This window comes from Chrysemys picta, chromosome 9 (genome assembly GCF_011386835.1).
Source record: "Chrysemys picta bellii isolate R12L10 chromosome 9, ASM1138683v2, whole genome shotgun sequence".
Lineage (NCBI taxonomy): Eukaryota > Metazoa > Chordata > Testudines > Emydidae > Chrysemys > Chrysemys picta.
Window position 1 is genome coordinate 49,961,823 of NC_088799.1, and position 22,589 is coordinate 49,984,411.

Genomic DNA, 22,589 nt, shown 5'->3' on the forward strand with positions numbered 1-22,589 from the left:
TCCAAGATATAATAAAGGATAGGAGTCCCCTGGTTTTGCATGAGGTGTTCTGTTTAGATGACACTACTGGAACACTCTTGATGCCATTTTCTCCAAGGTTTTAGAGATGGCAATAATTGGAAGGAAATGGGCCAGGATACTGTGTAATACTGCTGTTTGCCTCCCATCCCAAAACTAGGTTGAATAGTGTCCTTGCTGCATTCCTATATAAGATAATGCTAGTTCTATGGTACTGATCCCCTTGTTACACTATAGTATCCCTGTTAGGAGTTGTCACCATGGGAGTAGGTCCCAAGCCAGTACTGAAGACGATGATATCCATGCTCAGATGGATTGAGAGTCTTCTGAATTGGTTCAGGATTTTGACTACGGTGGGCTTGTCTCAGCTAGTGGCTCTCAACTCTTTCAGCTGCATGAGCTGCAGCCTGGTCATGGTATTTAGTGCTAAAGAGGAAGCTGTGCTGCTTTTAAGATGGCTTACAATAGGAAGTTTAAACTGAGCTGGCTTAGTGCTCCTAGCTTTTAAACTGAAACATTCCCCAGAAAGCGGAGGGGAGCAGAATATCCGCATGAAAACCTTTTAATGGTAAAGAGGAAAATTCCTAAGGCAGCTATTGTGAATGTGGGGTGCGGGTGGAGACTCCACCAATTATGGGAATAGAGCTCCCTTCTGTGAGGTGTCAGCTGTATGGCATACTTGTAACTATATCCCCCAAAATACCTCAGTGGCATATTGGAACATGGCTTTGGGTAATTGATCTCAGCCATACTATAATAGGGTTTAATGAAAGAAGCATATGAGAAAATTAAAGGTACAGGGCCGTCTGAAGAAGTAGGAAGCACTGTTTTGGGGGGGGGGGCATAGCAAAGGAGAAAACATGATCTGGCAGAGCTCACAGTTCCTGGAGCACCTCGTTTAGCCTGAAGCGTGTGCATGTAATGGAGCTTAAAATGGTATGTTGTAAACCGTCCATTTAGTCAGTGTGCACCTCTTAGTCATTGTAAGAGAGATTTCTTGGATTTCTCTATCAAGTGGTGGTTTGACCTGATTTTTCCACCTGACTGAAAGTAATTCAGAACATCCATACATCCTTATGAGGCTTAAGTCTCTGCCCCCAACAATGCATGTATTTTCAAAAACATTTAGATGTAATTTGACTCAAGAAGATTTAGATTTTAGTGGTTAATAGTGTAATTGTTCCTCTTAACAGAAACCTCTGCAACACAAGGATAAGTAGCAAACGCCATACCAAATCCATTCCAGAAGGTTCTTTTTCATGGGGATTGCCTGGTCAGGAGAACATGGCAGGAGCCACCACTTCAGATGCTGGCAAGCTGGTGAGGAGGCCTCACTGTACTGTGGAAGAGGTGAGTCCAGATAAAGACCGCTTTTGAAATAGGGTCAATTCATTTTTGTCACTTCTGAGTTTATATAATGGGGAGATCTCTGAGTATTGAGGTGGCAAGATGTGAAATTGGATACAGTGAAAATGGTTTTTGAAGCATAGCCTTGAGCTGAGAAAATGCCTTGCAGGGGGACTTAAAGCTCAATCTATTTGGCTGATCAAAAACATGATGGAGAGGTGATTTCAGAGTAGAAGTATCTTTATGGGGGAAAACACCAAGTACTAAAAGGCTCTTCAGTGGAGAAAAGCGAAACACGAACCAATGGCTGGAAAACGAAGCCAAACAAAGTCAAATTAGAACTAATTCAGAAACATTTTAAGTCAGGGCAATTAACTATGGGATCAAACCACCATGGAAAGTTAAGAGATGGAGAATCCCCAATGTCTTCAGATCCAGTCTGGATGCCTTTCTGGAAGATGCTTTTGCCAAAAAAGTTATTGGGCTCAATGCAGGGGTAATTGGGTAAAATGTAATGGCCCGTGATGTACGGGAGGTCAGACTAGATGATCTGATGGTCCCTTCTGGCATTAAACATCACTTTTCATAGAGTCTTTGGGGTGAGAGCTCACCAAAAGTGGATTCCGCTTTCTGTCAACTCCAGTGAATGTGGCAGTTCCACAACTGGAAATGGTAATGAGGGTGTATATATTTGTTTATCATTGACTTACCTGCATGTAAATGTGCTAGACAGTAGAAAGCTGCTGTAAACTGAGATAAGGATGAAAACTATACTCCTTGCTATAATGAGCATGAGCACATTTTCAACTTAACAGCAGCTTTAGTCATATGGTTCCTGCTTAAATAGGACTAAAGATAAACTTCATGCGCTGTAACAACTGTGTAGTATGCATTAAATTTAATTACAAACTTCACTCCACTTTTTCTTGACAGTGGTTTTAACGTGGCTTTTTTTCCTCTTAGGGTGTACAAAGAGAAGAGAGAGAAAAGTACAAACTACTATTGGAACTAGTAAAGGAAAAATATCCTAGAAACTACTCCACTCCCATAGCTGCAAACCACTGCAAGTAATTTCACGTTATATTCCAGACTTTTTACTAGTAAGTGACTTCTCTTGAGAGGCAAGGAGGGACATCAGGTCACTCTTTTAACGGGCACTCTGGTTGTTGGAAAAATTTGATCAGTTTGTTGCAATAAACAGAGTTCTGTTGATATGGACCAGGACAGATGCTTTGGAACAGACCTTTTGAAATGCATGCAGTTGTGTATACTAAAGTTATCTGTGGCTTTTTTTTTTTTTTTAACTAAAACAACCCAAAATATTCAGCAGAAGTTTACAAAAGGTGAAGAATTGGAATTGCTGTGGGTGTCTTTCTCCTCCTCCTACCTCTTTTCTGCTTCCTATGTTGTATCTGCACTAGGAAACTTCCTGCCTCTCTTTGGGCACAAGTGCTTCCAGTGATGTAATTTGTACTATGAAATCCTATAGTAAGTGCTATACCACAGTGGTGTTGGATTTGGGGACTTATTTTCCCTTCCATTGAATGCTTTTTACGAATCTTATGCTGCTGATGTGGAATGGACATAAGCTGTGAAGGAGCTCATTTTTTGTCTTAACACAGCCTGTTCTGAGGCCTAACTATAGTTAATGAATACGTGATCTCTTCCAACTTCATAAGAAATTGTCATTTTATAGTTTTACAATAATTTTTCAATCTGTGGTAAGGCCAAAAGACCATGGCAATCATGCATACAGAGCTGAAGTTCTTGAAGGTGACCTGCAAAGGCAGGAAAACTTGTCCATGCCTCTGTGTTGTATGAAGACCTCTCAAGGTCTTCAAAGAGAAGTTCCTTTTCTGAACAGAAATTCAGGTTTTGTCTACCTGTTCTTCTTGAATGCTGAAGCTGTCTGGGAGCTAAGGGTTTGTCTAAACACGAGCTGTACCACTTAACTATACTAGTATAGTTAAAGTGGCACATCTCCTAGTGTGGACACATTTATAAAGGTATAAATGTGCTTAGACCAGTATAGCTGCTTTTCCTTATGAGAGGGAAAATAAGCTATATCCGTCTAAATACACTTTATACCCTCATAACTGCATCTACACTAAGGTGTGGTACTACTTTAACTAGATTAGTAAAAACTCAAGGAGTACCTTAATGCTCTAGAACTTGAACTTCTCTAAGATCACAGCAACAAATCCAAACTTCCTTCTTTCGCTGCTGGGAGAAATGAATATATATATTTTATAGACAACTGCAGATTAAAAGAAAATAATTGTTTACTTCTGATGTATTTAAACGATACAGAAAACAGTATTTCAAATGATATAGTGGAGTACTTAATTCCTGTTCTCTGGACCTTTTTTAACTTCACCAAGTGAGAAGGCCACTGAAAATGGTCAGAAGTCTCTCTCCTTTTTGAGACCTTTAAACTGCTACAATGGCACAGCTGCAGTGCTTGCCGCGCAGACACTATCTACACTGATGGGAGAACTCCTCCCATCAGTGTAGGCAATTCACCTCCCTGTCAACCCACCACTGTCTACACTGGGGTTAGGTCAGGATAGCTATGTCTCTTGGGCGGGGGTGGGATTTTTCACCCCCGAAAGATGTATCTGCTGATTTAAGTTCCCAATGTTGATCAGTCCTTAGAAAGAAGAGTTAAAGACTGATCAAGGTTTATGCAGGGCATAATGAAAACATCTTGTCATACAAAATAAACAGAATGGCTACTCAATAAAATTAATACTAAGCCTGTTTAAAAGAGACTATTTCACATACTATGTAAATAGCCTGTAAAATTTGCTGTCTAACAGAATCAAATTCTGTGTGCATGCCCCCCCCCCTTTTTTTTTTCCCCCTTAGAGTGGACATTCACTCTTGGCATAGTGAAAAGTAATATGCATCAGGATGTAAACGTTGCACAATTGACTAGTTGCTTTTTTTTCTGCTGGAGCTGGAATATTTCCATTAATGCATCAATTGGCCAATTCTGGTTTACCAAATTCTGTTGCTTTAACAGTGATCACTTCTAGCATTCTGTACCACATGGTTGTGTAGGAGCTATAATCCATTCCTTTAGAGGATTTGCATACAATGGGGACAAATAGGATATGTATGGGCTCCTTTGAAAGAAATTCTGACACTTTTTTCTCCTTTTTTCTAAATCTGTACCAAAGTTCTCAAAGTTGCCTCAAGGAGCCAGCGAAGACTGGTGGCTACATGGAAGAAAGATTTGGAGTGAGAATGCCTCCATTTGTTACACTAAGGAATGGTGAGTGAGTGTGTGTGTATGTATGTATGTATATATCACATACATATATTGCAGTAAGTGGAGATAGACATAATCAAGTCGGGCTTATTCTCCTCAGTGAGTCTTCTTTAAATGAATTCGGAGTTAAGTTTGCAATAGTGAAGTTGCAAAGATTGAGACTGAAACCTTAATTGTGGCCTTCTGCATGTATTAAGTCTAATTATATCAGACTTGTATATATGCAATACATTAGCCTTTAATAGTCCCATCATGTCGTATATAAATGCATGTAAAAATATGGAAGCATCCATGTCAGAAAGTTGTTACACGTTTGTTTGCTATTACTATAAAAGTTGTTACTTCTGTTTATCTTCCTGTACAGAACAGCTTGTCTAACAAGTTGAAAGACCTAATGCTTAACTTTAAGGCCCTTGTACTATAGGAGGGGTGGGGGTTTGGCCAATTAAAATTGTCGTCTTAGGAAGTGTTGGTGGGATGTTGCCCAGGCTGTACTCGGTAAGGGTGGTGAAACACTGACCTCCACTGAGGAGATCGTCAAGAGGTGGAAGGAGCGCTTTGAGGAACTCTTCAACCTGATGGAAAAATTAGTACTGGCAGTTGGGTCCTGGAGATTATCCATCAGGGATACTCCATACATTTTTCTCTCCTCCTTTCTTCACAAACCCCCTTTCCAGTCCGTCATCCTGGGACCTACTCACTAGTTGATTCTTCATCAGGAGGTGATAAAATGCATCCCACTTCAGTACCAAGAGAGAGGCTTCTACTCCCCATATTTCCTAATTCTTCCCCCCCGCCCCCCAAAGATGGAGGGTGGAGACCCATCCTGGACCTTCAACAACTCAACATCTTTATCAGAAAGCTGACATTCAGGATGATTATTCAACAAGGGATGTGGTTTGCGGCTCTCGTCATGAAGGACATATATTTCCATTTGGCTGTTCACCCATCCCACAAGAAGTTCCTGTGTTTCATGGTGGGAGAGGAACACTACCAGTTTTGGGTCCTCCCTGTTGGACTCACTACAGCACCCAGAGTATTCACAAAAGTTTTCTGTGAGGTAGCAGCCCAGGTGAGGCACCAGGGCTACATGGTGTTCCCATACCTGGTAGGCCGATCTTGTCAGGAAGTCATGTCAGTGATAGGATCTCTTCAGTAACTTTTTGCTACCTTAGGCATTTTGTATAAATGAAGAAAAGTCTGTTTTGTCACCCACAAGGACAATAAGTTTTATAGGAACACAGCTGAACTCAGTCTCTGTGAGAGCATTTCTGCCTGCAGATGGATTTTGCATGATGAGCAACCTGATTTTCCACATCATCTGTAAACCATGAAGTATGGGGCACCAGTGTGTCTCACTTTTGGGCCAGGTGGGTGCATGTACCTGTGATGCCATTCACCAGACTCCACTTGTGTCTGCAAACTTGTCTCCACTAGATTTAGCAGCCAAATTGGCACTCCGTCAACTCCAAATGACTGTTACTGCCAGAGTTCTCACCTCCCTCTTCTGGTGAGGACTTTTCAGCCCTCCCATATCAAGATTGTTTGAGTTCCACATAAATCAGACACTACGCTTATTTGTATTTTTCCTGAAACCCCTCGCTTATTCTGAAGACAAGAGACTTTACTCCCTTGATATCAGGTGCACCCTGGCATTCTACCTGCAAAGAACCAAACCCATTAGAAAATCTGACACTTTATTACCCACATGATCTCTGCACTATGGCAAGCCATATCCTCTCAGAGGATTTCTAAAGTGGGTTTTGAGATGCATCTTAGAATGCTACAAAATAGAAAAAAATTCCTGTTCCTGGGGCATTACAACTCATTCCACATGAGCACAAGCTGCCTCTGCGGCCTCCCTCAGATGTTCTGCTATAGGCCCCTTGCAGGGCAGAACTCTACGTTGCTGTCCACATGTTCATGACACACTATTCTCTAGTCCAAGCAGTAACTGCAGATGCAGCTGTAGGAATGGCAGTACTACAGGCATCTCTGCTGCCACCTTCCTTGCACCCTTCTCTAGTCTGAACACTAACTAGTCACCCATGTGTGGAATATACATAGGGACCAGCATTCTAAGAATAAATGGAGGTTACTTACTGTAATTGGAGGCTCTTTGAGATGTGTGATCTCTATCTGTATTCCACCACCTACTCTCAATCCTCTCAGATTTGGTTGGATTGTGATAAGAAGAGAAACTGGAGAGGTGTTGACCCACATTGCCTTTTATGCCCTTGGTTGGGAGCACGAGGAGGAGCTACAGACACCAGTTGGAAGAATTTCTGGACTTTGGTGCATGCATACCCACGTGTGGTCCCTATCTGCATTCCGCATCTCGAAGAACCTTCAGTTACAGTGAATAACCTCCATTTCTCTGGATATGATCTTCAACAGGCTTATCTGTTAGCTCTGCAACTTCGTGTTGGTGATTGGCTAATCAGATAGTCATTTACAGTATAACCTTAAAATCTACAGTTTTGAACTGAATTAGTTGACTTTGTTTTCAATTCATACTTTCTTCTCCTTCTATGCAGGTATCAGAGGTGCTGAAACTCGGGGCCCACTCTGGTCTCGGAGAAGTGATGTGAGCAGGTACAAAATCTCTCCTAATTACATTCCTCCATGTTCGGCTTCCTGTGTTGTTTGGTTTCCAACCTCTGGTATTTTTGTGTGTGTGAATAAAAATTTATGTGCATCACCTGCAGATGCTGAGGAGAAACCTCTTTGGAGGGACTTGGTAAATTATGGAACATAGCTATGTAATGGGCATCTTGTGCAGGATGTGCCTCACTATCATAATGACAACACACAAGTGCATCATAGAGTCCTGGAGGGAGGGGAATTAAAGTAGGCCATTTGGATAGCAGGGTAAGGGACAGCTGTAGCTCTAGAAAGTGAGGAAAGCAGTGCCCAGCCAGCAGTCAAGGGTTTTAGCACTGGAGAAGGAATGTCTCCGCTATCTCTCCTTGTGTGAGTAGGGTTAGAGATGTATGTAAAAAGTTGTTTGGGAGGAGGAAGTGTAAACTCATTGTTCCCACTCTGGTCTACAGAAATCCTATTGCATGATATTAGAAAGACAAGGTGGGTGAGGTAATATCTTTTATTGGACCAACTTCTGCTAGTGAGAGACACAAGCATTCGAGCCACACAAAGTTCTTTAGGGCTGCGAAAGGTGGTACTTGCATTACAGCTAAATGCAAGATGGAACAGATTGTTAGCATAAAGTAGAGTGGTCCGTTAACACCTCTGCAATCATAGGACAAAGGGTGAGGGGGCTAGCAGGTTACAGGTTGTTGTAATAAGCTGTAAATCCAGTGTCTGTTCAGTCCATGATTTTTAGTGTCTAGCAGAATTATGAATTTAAGATCCCAAGCTTGTCTTGAAAGTGTTATATGCAGGCTTCCTTTGAGGATGAGGACTGCTAAGTCAGATATAGAATGATCGCTTTGTGAAAAGTGTTCACCCACAGGTGATAGGTTATTTTTGTCATTTATAATTTTCATGTGTGATTTCCACCCCAACTTCAACATCCACCACCTGCCCATTAAACTTTCTGGAGTGCTTCCACACTAATATCAACTTCTTGGACACCACAATCAGCTTCAACAATGGAACCTTACAGACAACCATATGTAAGAAATACACGGATCGCCACCTCCACCTTCATAGATCCAGTAACCACCCTAAACACACCCAGAAATCTGTTACCTACAGCCACGCACTCAGATACCTCAGAATATGCTCTGAGGAGAAAGTCTGGGATATAAACCTTAACTCAATCAAAACTGCCTTCACCAAACAAGGACACTTCAGCAGAGAAGTAGATTGCATCATGGAACTGGACACCAGTTTATTCTGAGAGAACCTGCTTCAATAGAGATATAAAACCTCCTCTGACCACAGACCCCTAGTAGTCGCCTACTGCCCCCCGTTGGAACCAGTATAGGATATCCTCAAATACAACCCAGACTCAATGGGAACCACATCTTGAAAGATCTTTTCTGAACCCCCACTTCTGGCCTTCACACAACCCTCCAGCTTCTCCAAACTCGTAATCGGAAGCAAACTCCCCGCAGACCAACACACTGGCCACCAGGGCAACACCAGACCTTGACAGAAACAACAGATGCAAAACCTGCAGACATCTCCACTGCTACAATGATGAACACCTCCCACAACGAACCTTGGATCCTACACAGGCCTATCATAATGTGGTATACCTCATCTAATGCATTAAATGCCCCAATAACAATGTGGATGAAACCAGACAAATCTATGCTCTTGAATGAACTCTTGCAGGAAATTTATAAAAGAGGAAAAACATCCCATCACCTGTAGCTGAAGATAAGAACAGCCATACTAGATCAGACCATCTAGCCCAATGTCCTGTCTTCTGAAGCATGTGGCATTGGCCATTGTCAGAAGAAATGAATAGAACAGGCAATCATTTGTGTGATTCATTCCCTGTCGTGTCCGCTCCCGGCAAAGAAAAGCTGGGGACAATCAGAGTATGGTGTTGCATCCCTGACCATCCTGGCTAATAGCTGTTGATGGTCCTATCCTCCAGGAACTTATCCAGTTCTTTTTTGAACCCTGTTATAGTTTTGGCCTTCACAACATCTCCTGGCAACAAGTTCCACAGGTTGACTCTGCGTTGTATAAAGAAGTACTTCCATTTGTTTTAAACCTGCTGCCTATTAATTTCACTGGGTGACCCCCTAGTTCTTGTTATGTAAGGGGGTAAATAACATTTCCTTATTCACTTCCTTCATACCAATTGAGATTTTATAGACCTCCATTATATCCCCTCTTAGTGATCACCTTTCCAAGTTGAAAAGTCCCAGTTTTTTAATCTCTTCTCATATGGAAAGTCTTCCATATTCCTAATCATTTTTGTAGCCCTTCTCTGAATCTTTTCCAGTTCTAATATATATATCTTTTTTGAGATGGGACAGCCAGATCTGCACGCAATATTCAAGATATGGGTGTACCATGGATTTTTATAAAGGCATTATGACAGACAGAAAAGATCTATTCTTTTTCTAATGGTTCGTAACATTGTTAGCTTTTTTGACTGCTACTGCACATTGAGCAGATGTGTTCAGAGAACTATCCACAATGACTCAAGACCCTTTTTTGGGTGGTAACAGCTAATTTAGACCATTTTGTACGTATAGTTGGGATTGTTTTCCAATGTGTTACTTGACATTTGAATGTCACCTGCCATTTTGTTGCCCTGTCACCCAGTTTTGTGCGATCCTTTTGTAACTCTTCAGTCTGCTTTGGACTTTACAGAATGACTCAAGATAGTTGTCTGTCTGCAATTTTTGCCATTTTGCTGTTTACCCCCTTTTCCAGATTATTTATGAATATGTTGAACAGCACTGGTCCCAGTACAAATCACTGAGGAGACACTGAAAATTGACCATTTATTCCTGCCCTTTTGTTTTCTGTCTTTTATCCAGTTACTGATCTACGAGAGGATCTTCCCTCTTTTCCTATGACTGCTTACTTTGCTTAAGAACTTTGGTGAGGGACCTTGTCAAAGGCTTTCTGAAACTCCAAGTACACTAAATACACTGGATCACTCTTTTCCACTTGTTTATTTGACCCCCTCAAAAAATTCTAATAGATTGGTGAGGCATGATTTCCCTTTACAAAGCCATGTTGACTCTTCCCCAACACATTGTATTCCATCTGTCTGATAATTCTGTTCTTTCTTTACTATAGTTTCAACCAATTTGCCTGGTACTGAAGTTAGGCTTACTGGCCTGTAATTGCCAGGGATTGCCTCTGGAGCCTTTTAAAAAAAATGGGCATCGTAATAGCTATCCTTTAGTCATCTGGTACAGAATGTGATTTAAGTGACCGGTTACGTACCAAAGTTAGTAGTTCTGCAACTTCACAAGGTAAGGTATTTCCAGCAGAGAGAAGGGGGAGTATTACCATTATAGAAGGCACTGGTGAGACCTCATCTGGAATACTGTGTGCTTGTTTAAAAAAAGATTAATTCAAACTGGAACAGGTGCAGAGAAGGGCTACCAGGATGATCGGAAGAATGCAGAACTTACCTTATTAGAGGAGATTTAAGGAGCTTGGCTTGTTTAATCTAATCAAAAGAAAACTGAGGGAGATATGATTGCTCTCTAAAAATACATCCGAGGGATAAATACCAGGGAAGGAGAGGAGCTATTTAAGTTTAAGGGCCAATGTTGGTACAAGAACAAATGGATATAAACTGGTTATCAACAAGGTTATGCTTGAAATTAGACAAAAGTTTCTGACCATCAGAGGAGTGAAGTTCTGGAACAGCTTTCCAAGGGGAGCAGTGGGGACAAAAAAACCTAACTGGTTTCAAGACTGAGCTCGATAAGCTTATGCAGGGGATGGTATGATGGGACTCCCTACAATGGCATGTGAATCATCTGCAACTGTTAGTAGCACATATATTTTCAGTGGCCAGAGATGGGACACTAGATGGGAACGGCTCTGAATTACTACAGAGAATGCTTGCCCAGATGTCTGTCTGGTGGGTCTCACCCACATGCTTGGGGCCTAACTAATTCCCGTATCTGAGATCAGGATGGAATTTTCCCCAGGTCAGATTGGCAGAAACCTTGGGGGCAGGGGGTTGCCTTCTTCTAGAGTGAGGGTTCACCTGCTGGTTTGAACTTGAGTAAATGGTGGATTCTCTGTAACTTGCAGTCCTTAAATCATGATTTGAGGACTTCAGTAATTCAGCCAGAGGCTATGGGCATATTGCAGGAGTAGATGGGTGAGGTTCTGTGCCCTGCAATATGCAGGAGGTCAGACTAAGGCCAGAAGGGACCATCTTGATCATCTAAAGTCTATGAATCTGAGTGGCTGTTTGAATAGAAAGAAGTCTTCTGTTTGTACTTTTATAGCACAAGGTGTACAAAGCTGTACTTCTATAAAACATCTGGGGTACCTAACCTGGATATTGACGATCTTATCACACTAGATTGAATTTGTCTTCTAATGTACAGTGGGTTTAGGATCTAATATAAGTTATCTTATATATGGGTCCCTTTTTAAAAAGGAGACTTGGATCAAAAAGAAATGCAAGAACTCTTTCATTTTGGAGCATTTATACTGATAGAAGTAAAACCTGTCAGTGTGTAATTCCTTGCACAGTAACATGCTGCACTTCAGATGCTGCATAGTTTTCAAGGGTAATCCTTTTCCAGTAAGGATAGCAGCTCCCCTAGCAATCCTATAAGAGTCAAGTAAACTTATTCTATCCACCCACTTTAAGGCCATGTCTGCACTACAGTGGCACAAGTATGATGTACTGTAGATGCTTCCTACTTTGACAGAAGAGGGTTTTTCTGTCAATGTAGGTAATCCACCTCTCCAAGAGACAGTGCTAGCTCGACAGAAGTGTTCTTCCATCAACCTAGTTGGATTTAGTGAGGTTAAGGTCAACCTAACTCTGTCATACAGGGAATGAAATTTTTCAGACTTGTAACTAGGTTGGCCTAACTGTATCTGGATGCATACCCTTCAGGTAAGCTAGTGCTTTCTTTTCGGGAGGAGTTGTTCATTTATGAAGATGTTTAAAAAAAAAAAAAAAAAAAGTGAACGGTACAGAGTTTAAGCATAGAAGTTTCTGGTTATCAGGGAATAACGTACAGATTACCAAGGGTGCAAAGTTTGGTTTAAGATCGGGTGGCATAAGGAATACATAATCCCCAATATCCCTGATTGGGGGTAAAAGGTTGATGGGTCAAAGTACAGGCATTGAGATATGAGGGTATGAAGTTCATAAAGTGGCTGTTTGGGTGTGGAGTATGAGTGGATATGATGAGGATGGATTGACCCTCATTTGTGAGATTTAATGTTCAGGGAGTTTATGGTTCCAGTTCATATGATCCAACGGAGAAAGTCTCTTGGTCCCTTTCTCGTAGTCTAAGAATGTCACTCTGGCTCACGCCTCCTTGTACTGTTGGTGGCTGGTGATGTGCTCGATGTAGAATTCATGATTGTCGTGCATTATATCTTAACTTTAAGCCACATCTTGTATCCTTATTTTAGCCAGGCTTTGGTACTAGCCCCAGTCCCCTACTTTGGGTATTTTCAGCTTTCCATCCCTTCTCCTTTCCCTTCTTCCCCACCTCAAAGTATTGATGCTATAGAATGGGTCAAGTTAAACTCTTGTTTTTCTTGCACGTTGGCCAGATTCCAACCCCACAGAGAGCCTTTCCCAACCCTCCCCACACACCCCTGACTCCTTACCCCACAGGTAACTTGCTAAGTAAATATCCCTAGTTGTGAAACTCTGCCCGTTTTTGTCTCTAAGATCTCGGACTTCAGCAGAAAACTCACAAGAGCCTGAAATGACAGTTGGGCAGAAAAATGAAGGGGTAAGGTTGGAAGCTCCAGCTTTTTTCCTCTTTTGAAAAATGTGATGTCCTATAACTAAACTGTACATTCAACCCTAACTGTGCACTTCCATACTTGAGCATATCATTGAATAATGTGCTTAACCCAGTGGCATATGGCTTTTGTGAGAGTGCGGTCTTTGAGACTTACAGAGTATAGTGATGGTGGAAGACCCCTTGTGATTCTGGGCTCTGGTCAGTATGCTGCATCTGCTCAATTTCTCTTCTGTCCATCTTGGAATTTGATGGGCAAGCCCTCAAACATGTAATATTTATTGGTGTTTATCCACATCACTATAGGATACACTATTGCATCATCAGTCCTTTCTGAATAGAATTTGCTTTGCTTGCATTTTCCCCCTGATTCTTGTCTCTGAGATTTGGCTTGGTGCCGCAGTTAAATTTCCAGATTGTAAACCAGGTAAACCTTTTTTCTAACTACTAAGATTCTTTCAAGGTTGCTGCATTTTTAACTACATTTTACTTTTTATTTTTCTAAACTAGAAATACAATACCACTCTGTTTATACATAGTTGTTTATGTTCACTTGTATTTCGCTTGCTGCACGGGAGGGAAGATGGGTGTGTCTAAAATCTATTTTTTAAATAGGCTAAGCTGGGATATCAGGAAAACTTACACGATCTAAAACGTAGAGAAGTACCAAGCTTGGATACAAAACTGTCTTTGTCAAATATCCAGCCCATGTGGGATACTTTTTTTTTAAAACCAAAAAACCAAACCAACTTTGTAGCCCTCTACAGTGGCAAAGAACCTCCCAAACATAAACTGTTGCTATAGATCTCCACTGTAGTAGACTTTTGATAGTCTCATATGACCTTCTCATAAACAAACTAGAGAAATATAGCCTAGAGATGAATCTTCTAAAGGTGGGTGCACAACTGGTTGAAAAACTGTACTCTGAATAGTTACCAATGGCTCACAGTCAAGCTGGAAGAACATATTGAGTGGGTTCTTGCAGGGATCTATCCTGGGTCCAGTTCTGTTCATTATCTTCATAAATGATTTGGATAATGGCAGAGAGTACACTTTTATAAAATTTGCAGACAATACCAAGTTGGGAGGGGTTGGAAGTGCTCTGAAGGACAGGATTAGAATTCAAAATGATCTTGGCAAACTAGAGAAATGGTCTAGGATGAAATTGAATTAGGACAAATGCACAGTACTGTGCTTAGGAAGGAATAATCAATTGCACAAATACAAAATGGAAAACGACTGCCTAGGAAGAAGTATTGCAGAAAAGGCTTTGAGGGTAATGGGGGATCACAAACTAAGAGTCAACTACATAATACTTCTTCTTCGAGTGCTTGCTCATATCCATTCCAATTAGGTGTGCGCGCGCCGCGTGCACGATCGTCGGAGAATTTTCTACCCTAGCAACACCGGCGGGTCGGCTGTGGAGCCCCCTAGAGTGGCGCCTTCATGGCGCTGAATATATACCCCAGCCGACCCGGCGCCCCCTCAGTTCCTTCTTACCGCCCCTGACGGTCGTTGGAACTGTGGAGCGCGGCGTAGCTGTTCTCCACTCTCCCTAGCTTATTCCGTTTATTGATAGTTATAGTTATAGTTATAGTTGTATATAGTTAAATAGTTGTTTATTCACTTTGTTAATAGTTGTTATATAGTTAAAGGGGATTAAGGGGGTTGTCTCCCCCTTTTTCCCCCGGCGCGTGGCCGGGCTCATGCCCAAGGCTCCAGGCTTCAAACAGTGCGCGTCCTGCGCTAAGCCTATGCCAACGAGTGACCCGCACGACTCGTGTCTGAAGTGCCTGGGGGAGTCCCATCAGACAGATAAGTGCAAGATCTGTAAGGCCTTCAGACCGAGGACCAAGAAGGAGCGGGACTTTCGGCTTCGGCAACTCCTTATGGAGGCGGCACTTAGCCCGGACGCTCCATCGGCGCGCCAAGCCCCGGCACCTAGCGCCTCGGTGCGCAGTGCCCCGGCGGCACCGACCATTCCGACCACGTCGGACAAGCCTCCACGGCACCGGACCCCGTCGGCACCGCACTCACAGCAAGTGCCTCGGCGCCGTTCATCATCCCCGGGACATAAAAAATCCCATAAGACGGGGACTACCGTACTGAAGACGCCGGCTCCCCCGGTGCCGGGGGTAGAGCCGCGTCCGCCTGTGGAGCACCAAAAACAGGTGCCTCCAGCACCGTCGACTCTGGCTCCGAGGCCGTTGAGTCCGGTGCAGACAGGGTCACCGCCGCGACCGGCGGTGATACAGTGCCTCCCGTCGACCCCAGAGACCTTCGCGACGGCGAGAGACTTGATCGCTCTCACGGAGCCGGCACCGCCCCAACCACCGGCACCGTCGGCACCGTTGACTCGTCCGGTCCAATCCAGGGGGAAACCTGCCTTGATGCGCCCTCCATCGCAGGGGCTGGAACCACGGCACCGGTCCAGGTCCCGAAACAGGTCCCCACGCCGCTCGCAGTCCCGGCGCCGGATATCACCTCGGCACCGGTCGTACTCGCGGCTAAGATCATCGTCGCGGCACCGTTCTACGTCTCGGCACCGCTATGATCGTCGGTACCGATCGACATCGAGACGTAGTTCTCGGCACCGCTACGATCGACGCTCGACGTCGAGAGGCCGCTCCCGGCACCGGGCCTACTCAAGATCACATTCCAGGTCCAGGTCGGACTCTCGGCACCGACGCGGTCATCGGCACCGATCCCGATCTCGGCACCGTTCGCCGGCACCGCACAGGGACCGTTCATCTCTGGACCTTCCGGAGCTCGTCTCGGCGCGGTCGGCACCGCCATGGCCATCCAGATCAGTGTCCCGCTCCTCCGATGGGGCATCGAGATCGGCATACCCCCCTCAGGGACAGGCCGATGACCCGGACATGGGCCACTGGCAGGAGGTAGCGGAGGATCCCGCTCAGGGACCTTCGCACTGGTCGTTTTGGACCCCGTGGGCGTACCACCAAGCGCAAGGGGCTCCACCACCATCTGCCTCTCGCTCGGTGCACTCTGAGCGAAGGGCCCCAGAGTCCACCATCTCTCGCCCTCCTCCAGGGGGCATGGAGGCTTCCGTGCCCGCACCACCTGACGTCCTGGACCCAGGGGCAGGTGATGCTCCGCTCCAAGGCTCATTGGACCAGGCCCCGCCCTTGGATCCCTTGCCACCTGAGGCATCTTCCTCATCTTCCCCAGATGAGGCAGTGGCGGGCACAACGAGTACAGGTCTACCCCCGATAGATCTCCGGGCACACCAGGACCTATTACGTAGGGTGGCACGTAATATGGACCTTCAGGCAGAGGAGATAGTGGAGGTGCAAGACCCCATTGTGAACATCCTCTCTGCGGATGCCCCATCCAGAGTGGCGTTGCCCCTGATCCGCACGATCCAGGCTAACGCCACTACGATATGGCAAACTCCTGCCTCTATCCCACCCACAGCGAGAGGGGTGGAAAGAAAGTACTTTGTCCCCTCAAAGGACTATGAGTACTTGTATACCTATCCCCAGCCGTGTTCACTGGTGGTGTCATCAGTGAATGCAAGGGAGCGCCACGGTCAACAGGCCGCAGCGCCCAAATCGAAGGAGGCTAAGCGCCTCGATTTGTTTGGCCGTAAAGTTTATTCAGCCGGAGGGCTGCAACTTAGAGCGGCTAACCAGCAGGCGCTCCTGAGCCGCTATAACTTTAATTCCTGGAACTCTATGGGGAAGTTCAAGGAATTGGTTCCCCAAGACTCCAGGGAGGAGTTTGGGGCCTTGGTAGAGGAGGGTAAGAAGGTGGCTCGGACCTCCTTACAGGCCTCCTTGGACATAGCGGACTCGGCTGCGAGAACCCTGGCTTCAGGTATCGCTATGCGGAGGATCTCCTGGCTTCAGGTTTCGGGTTTGCCTCCGGAGCTGCAGCAAACCCTACAGGATCTGCCCTTTGAGGGACATGGATTGTTCTCGGACAAGACGGACTCTCGTCTGCAGAGCCTCAAGGACTCGAGAACAATCATGCGCTCCCTGGGGATGCATGTTGCGGGTCCCCAGCGCAGACCATTTAGACCCCAGCCTCAACGTTTCTACCCCCCTCCACCTCGTCAGAGACAGGACTCTGCCAGAAGGCGGGGGCGAGGTGGTAGGAGAAGGTGGACTGGCCCTCAACCCGGTCAGAACCAGGGGCCACCAAGGCCACCTTCAGGCCCCAGGCAGAACTTTTGAAGGTGCGGTCGAGGACGGCGCCCCAGTCATCCCCCAGGATCCAGCCCCCTCCTTTCGGGATCGCCTTTCCCATTTCCACCGTGCTTGGTCCCTTATAACCTCGGACCGTTGGGTCCTTCGCACGGTAGAGAGAGGATACGCTATCCAGTTTTCCTCATTCCCCCCCTCCCACCCCCCCTCCCCGTCCCTCTTCAGGGACCCTTCTCACGAGCAACTTCTTATACAGGAGGTTTCCACGCTCCTATTGACGGGGGCCATAGAGGAGGTTCCATTAGAGTTAAGGGGCAGGGGATTTTATTCCCGCTACTTCCTGATCCCCAAGTCCAAAGGGGGTCTGCGACCCATCTTGGACTTGCGCAGACTCAACAAATTCGTAGTAAAGTTGAAGTTCCGCATGGTCTCTTTGGGGGCCATTATCCCTTCCCTCGATCCTGGAGACTGGTTCGCCGCCCTCGACATGAAAGACGCATACTTTCATATTGCAATTTACCCGCCTCACAGACGTTTCCTGAGATTTGTGGTAAACAAGGTGCACTACCAATTTGCAGTCCTTCCCTTCGGCCTATCTTCGGCCCCAAGAGTGTTCACGAAATGTATGGCTGTCGTGGCAGCATACCTTCGTCGGCAAGGGATACAGGTGTTCCCGTACCTAGACGACTGGCTGGTACGCGGTCGCACCAAAGAGCAAGTTCGAGCTCACGTTCACATAATAGTGCACACATTCAACGAGTTGGGCATCCTACTCAACAAGGACAAATCCACTTTAGAACCTACCCAGAGAATAGAATTCATCGGCGCAGTCCTAGACTCCAGACGTGCACAAGCCATCCTGCCAGACAACCGCTTTTGTACCATCACTAGCCTTATTCAAGGGCTCAGGGCCTTCCCAACTACCACGGTGAGGTCGTGCCTCACCCTGCTGGGTCACATGGCTTCCTGCACGTACGTAACCAGGCATGCCAGACTTCGGCTTCGCCCACTCCAGACCTGGGTGTCATCGATATACCGCCCACATCGGGACAGCCTGAACAGGGTGGTCACGGTCCCGAACTCGGTCCTGACCTCCCTCACCTGGTGGCTAGATCACAATGTGGTTTGCGAGGGGATGCCATTTCATGCCCCACAACCCTCTCTGCACCTGGTCACAGACGCTTCATCTCTGGGTTGGGGCGCCCATCTCAACGAACACCATACCCAAGGCCTGTGGACTGCACCGCAGCTAGCTCTGCACATCAATGTTCGGGAACTGATGGCGGTGCGCCTGGCGTGCCAGGCATTTCTCAATCTCCTACGTGGCCGCTGTGTGTTAGTTCTCATCGACAACACCATGGCCATGTTTTACATCAACAAGCAAGGAGGAGCACGTTCGTCAATTCTATGCCAAGAGGCCATTCGCCTGTGGGACTTCTGCATCGCCCACTCAATACATCTCACGGCATCGTTCCTCCCTGGAGTCCAGAACACTTTAGCGGACCGACTCAGCAGGTCCTTTCAGACGCACGAGTGGTCTATCCGTCCGGACATCATACATTCCGTCTTCCAGAAGTGGGGGTTTCCCCAGATAGACCTGTTTGCATCTCGAGACAACAGAAAGTGCCACGTGTTCTGCTCCCTGCAAGGTCAAGCTCCGGGCTCCCTCTCGGATGCGTTTCTCCTTCCCTGGAAAGACCACCTGTTTTATGCCTTCCCTCCGTTTCCTCTGGTCCACAAGGTACTGCTCAAATTGCGCAGAGACCAGGCACAGGTAATTCTGATCGCTCCAGCGTGGCCGAGACAACATTGGTACACCACACTGTTGGAACTCTCGGTTCAGACACCGATCCCGCTTCCATTATGTCCAGATCTCATCTCTCAGGACCACGGCCGGCTGCGTCACCCTGACCTGCAATCTCTTCACCTCACGGCGTGGCTGCTCCATGGTTCACCCAGGCAGAGCAACAATGCTCACTCTCGGTCCAACAGATTCTGTTGAGCAGTAGGAAGCCCTCAACACGAGCCACGTACTTGGCCAAGTGGAAGCGGTTCTCCTGTTGGTGCGAACAACGAGCCACGTCCCCGTTACAGGCACCTATTCCTCTCATATTGGAATATCTCCTCTCCCTAAAACAGCAGGGGTTGGCGATATCTTCAATTAGAGTTCACCTGGCCGCTATATCAGCCTTTCACCCAGGAGAACTCGCGTCCTCGGTATTCTCTAACCCGATGGTCGTTAGATTCCTCAAGGGCTTAGACCGGATGTACCCACAACAACGTCAGCCCGTTCCGACGTGGGACCTCAACCTGGTTCTCTCCAAGCTCACAGGTCCTCCATTCGAGCCACTGGCCACCTGTTCACTTCTGTACCTATCCTGGAAGACAGCCTTCCTCGTAGCCATCACCTCAGCAAGGCGCGTTTCTGAACTCAGGGCGCTTACATCCGAGCCCCCTTACACAGTTTTCCATAAGGATAAAGTGCAGCTTCGTCCACATCCTGCCTTTCTCCCTAAGGTGGTTTCTCCATTTCATATCAACCAGGATATATTTCTCCCGGTCTTTCATCCTAAACCACATGCTACTCGCCAGGATCAACGTTTGCATTCTCTGGACGTACGCAGGGCCCTGGCTTTCTATATTGACCGCACAAGGCACTTTAGAAAGACGACGCAACTCTTCGTTGCAGTGGCCGACCGAATGAAAGGCTTACCGGTCTCCTCACAACGCCTATCCTCCTGGATTACGTCTTGCATCCGGACTTGCTATGATCTGGCAGGTGTCTCAGCACCGCACCTCACCGCTCACTCCACGAGGGCCCAAGCTTCCTCGACGGCTTTCCTGGCGCAAGTTCCGATCCAGGACATTTGTAGAGCTGCGGTTTGGTCATCAGTCCACACATTTACAGCTCACTATGCACTAGTGCAGCAGTCCAGGGACGATGCTGCATTCGGATCAGCGGTTCTGCACACAGCAATGTCTCACTCCGACCCCACCACCTAAGTTGGGCTTGGGAGTCACCTAATTGGAATGGATATGAGCAAGCACTCGAAGAAGAAAAGACGGTTACTCACCGTTGTAACTGTTGTTCTTCGAGATGTGTTGCTCATATCCATTCCAAACCCGCCCCCCTTCCCCACTGTCGGAGTAGCCGGCAAGAAGGAACTGAGGGGGCGCCGGGTCGGCTGGGGTATATATTCAGCGCCATGAAGGCGCCACTCTAGGGGGCTCCACAGCCGACCCGCCGGTGTTGCTAGGGTAGAAAATTCTCCGACGATCGTGCACGCGGCGCGCGCACACCTAATTGGAATGGATATGAGCAACACATCTCGAAGAACAACAGTTACAACGGTGAGTAACCGTCTTTTTTGTGAAAAACCACCCAATTATTCTGAAATATATTATCAGGAGTGTTGTAAGCAAGACACAAGTAATTCTGCTGTACTCAGCACTGATAAGGCCTCAGTCGGAGTACTGTGTCCAGTTTTGGCACCACGCTTTGGGAAATGTGGAAACTCCAGAGGCGAGCAACAAAAATGATTAAAGTCTAGGAAACATGACCTACAAGGGAAGATTGGAAAAATTTGGTTTGTTTAATCTGGAGAAGAGCAGACATAACAGAAACATATTCTTCAACTATGTAGAAGGTTGTTATAAAGAGGAGGGTGATAAATGGTTCTCTGTATCCATTGAGGACAGGACAAGAAGTAATGGTCTTAAATTGCAGCAAGAGAGATTTGTTGGACATTAGGAAAAACTTCCAAACTTTAAGGTAACGGTAGTTAAGCACCAGAACAAATTTACCTAGGGAGAATGTGATATCCATCATTGGAGGTTTTTAAGAACCGGTTAGACAAACACCTGTCAGATGAATACTTAATCCTGCTTCAGAGGAGGGGACTGGACTAGAATGACCTATTGAGGTCCCTTCCACTCATACATTTCTGTGATTGTCTTCCTGAGTCTGAAAGTGGCCTGAAACACTTTCCTCTCACCCACTTAACTGCAGTGGGTTAACACTAAATCCTAACAACTTCTTCATCTGAAGAAGTGAGGATTTTACCCACGAAAGCTTATGCCCAAATAAATCTGTTAGCCTTTAAGGTGCCACCAGACTCCTTGTTGTTTTTGTAGATACAGACTAACATGGCTACCCCCTGATACTTAATTTTAGTCTAAAGCAGTGGTTCTCAATCTGTAGGTCAGGACCCCAAAGTGAGTCGCAGCCCTGTTTAATGGGGTAGCCAGGGCTGGCTTAGACTTCGCTGGCGCCTGGGGCCGAAACCTAAGCCCGAGCCCCACTATCTGGGGCTTCAGCCTTGGGCGGTGGGGCTGAAATTGCAGGCCCCCTGCCTGGGGCTGAAGCCCTTGGGCTTCAGCTTCTCCTTCTCCTTTCCCCTCCCCCGCCCTCCAGGTGGCAGGGATCAGGTGGGCTCAGGCTTCGGTCCCCCTTCCGGGGGTCGTATAGTAACTTTTGTTGTCAGAAGGGAGTCGTGGTGCCATGAAGTGTGAGAACCCCTGGTCTAAAGCATTTGAAAATTGGCACATTTAATGGAAGTGTGCTCAATCCTAGCAATACCTCGCCTGACTCCGAATGAGAGCTAGACTGAGTGTTTAATTCGATAAGTATGGAATCTGACGGTCAGGAGTATTTGCTGAGTGCTTTCATTTGATATTTGAATAAGACTGTCACATTATGCACTGCAACAAATCATAACTTCCTGTTTAAATGCTATTGAGCTTCCTTTTGTATAACAGAGATGGCTGGAGGCTGACCTGTCAAAGGAGGTGTCAGTTCGGTTATGTCTGGGCAGTAGGAGCTCTGCTGTAGCCAGAAGGCCAACTGCACTTGTGGTGAAAGAACAGAAGTGCCCAGGCCCAGAGAAGAGTACAGAGCGCCTTCCTGAGCTCACGGAGGTACCATGCCTTTTTTGGCTTTCTGGTTTGGAGAGATGAACTAAAATGGATGGAATCATTTGGGCTTTTTTGCAGGTTCTTTTTGTGTGCCCACCTGATATTAGCTAATGTACTGACCATGTTTAAAAGGGATCAGGGATTCTAGGTGCCTCTTCTAAAGTAAATTTTGTCTGCTATTCGTACCTTCTAATCACTTCAAATCAGGCCATTCTTGCCAATCCACTGACATCTGATTTGCAGGGAGCTAACAAAACAAATGGATGCTTTTGCTCATTCCTTTATAAACTGCCTGATTACTTTCTGTGCATACCTTGGTAGATGCTACAATAGAAGAGACAAGGGCATTTTCCTTGTTTGTTAGTTCAGCTCAATCAAAAATAGAATTTATTTATTTTTGGTCCACAGATCAAAATCCATCTTCTACCAGCAATGAAACTAAACATTACTTAGACTTCTCTTTGCATCCAT

At 46.0% G+C, this 22,589-nt stretch overlaps 1 protein-coding gene across 9 annotated transcripts in view; it reads left to right on the top strand.

Annotated features, from left to right (window-relative positions):
- SENP2 (SUMO specific peptidase 2) overlaps nucleotides 1–22,589 on the top strand; it is a 62,388-nt gene that overhangs the window by 32,975 nt on the left and 6,824 nt on the right. For all 9 annotated transcript variants that reach the window (XR_010590148.1, XM_065556188.1, XM_065556189.1 and 6 more), the window contains 6 exons: nucleotides 1,212–1,368; nucleotides 2,329–2,432; nucleotides 4,548–4,642; nucleotides 7,177–7,234; nucleotides 12,963–13,026; nucleotides 21,963–22,121. Coding sequence is in view for 8 of the 9 variants with exons in the window: in XM_065556188.1 (XP_065412260.1) it covers nucleotides 1,212–1,368; nucleotides 2,329–2,432; nucleotides 4,548–4,642; nucleotides 7,177–7,234; nucleotides 12,963–13,026; nucleotides 21,963–22,121 (637 nt within the window). In the remaining variant the exon portion in view is untranslated. The remainder of the gene's footprint in view (nucleotides 1–1,211; nucleotides 1,369–2,328; nucleotides 2,433–4,547; nucleotides 4,643–7,176; nucleotides 7,235–12,962; nucleotides 13,027–21,962; nucleotides 22,122–22,589) is intronic.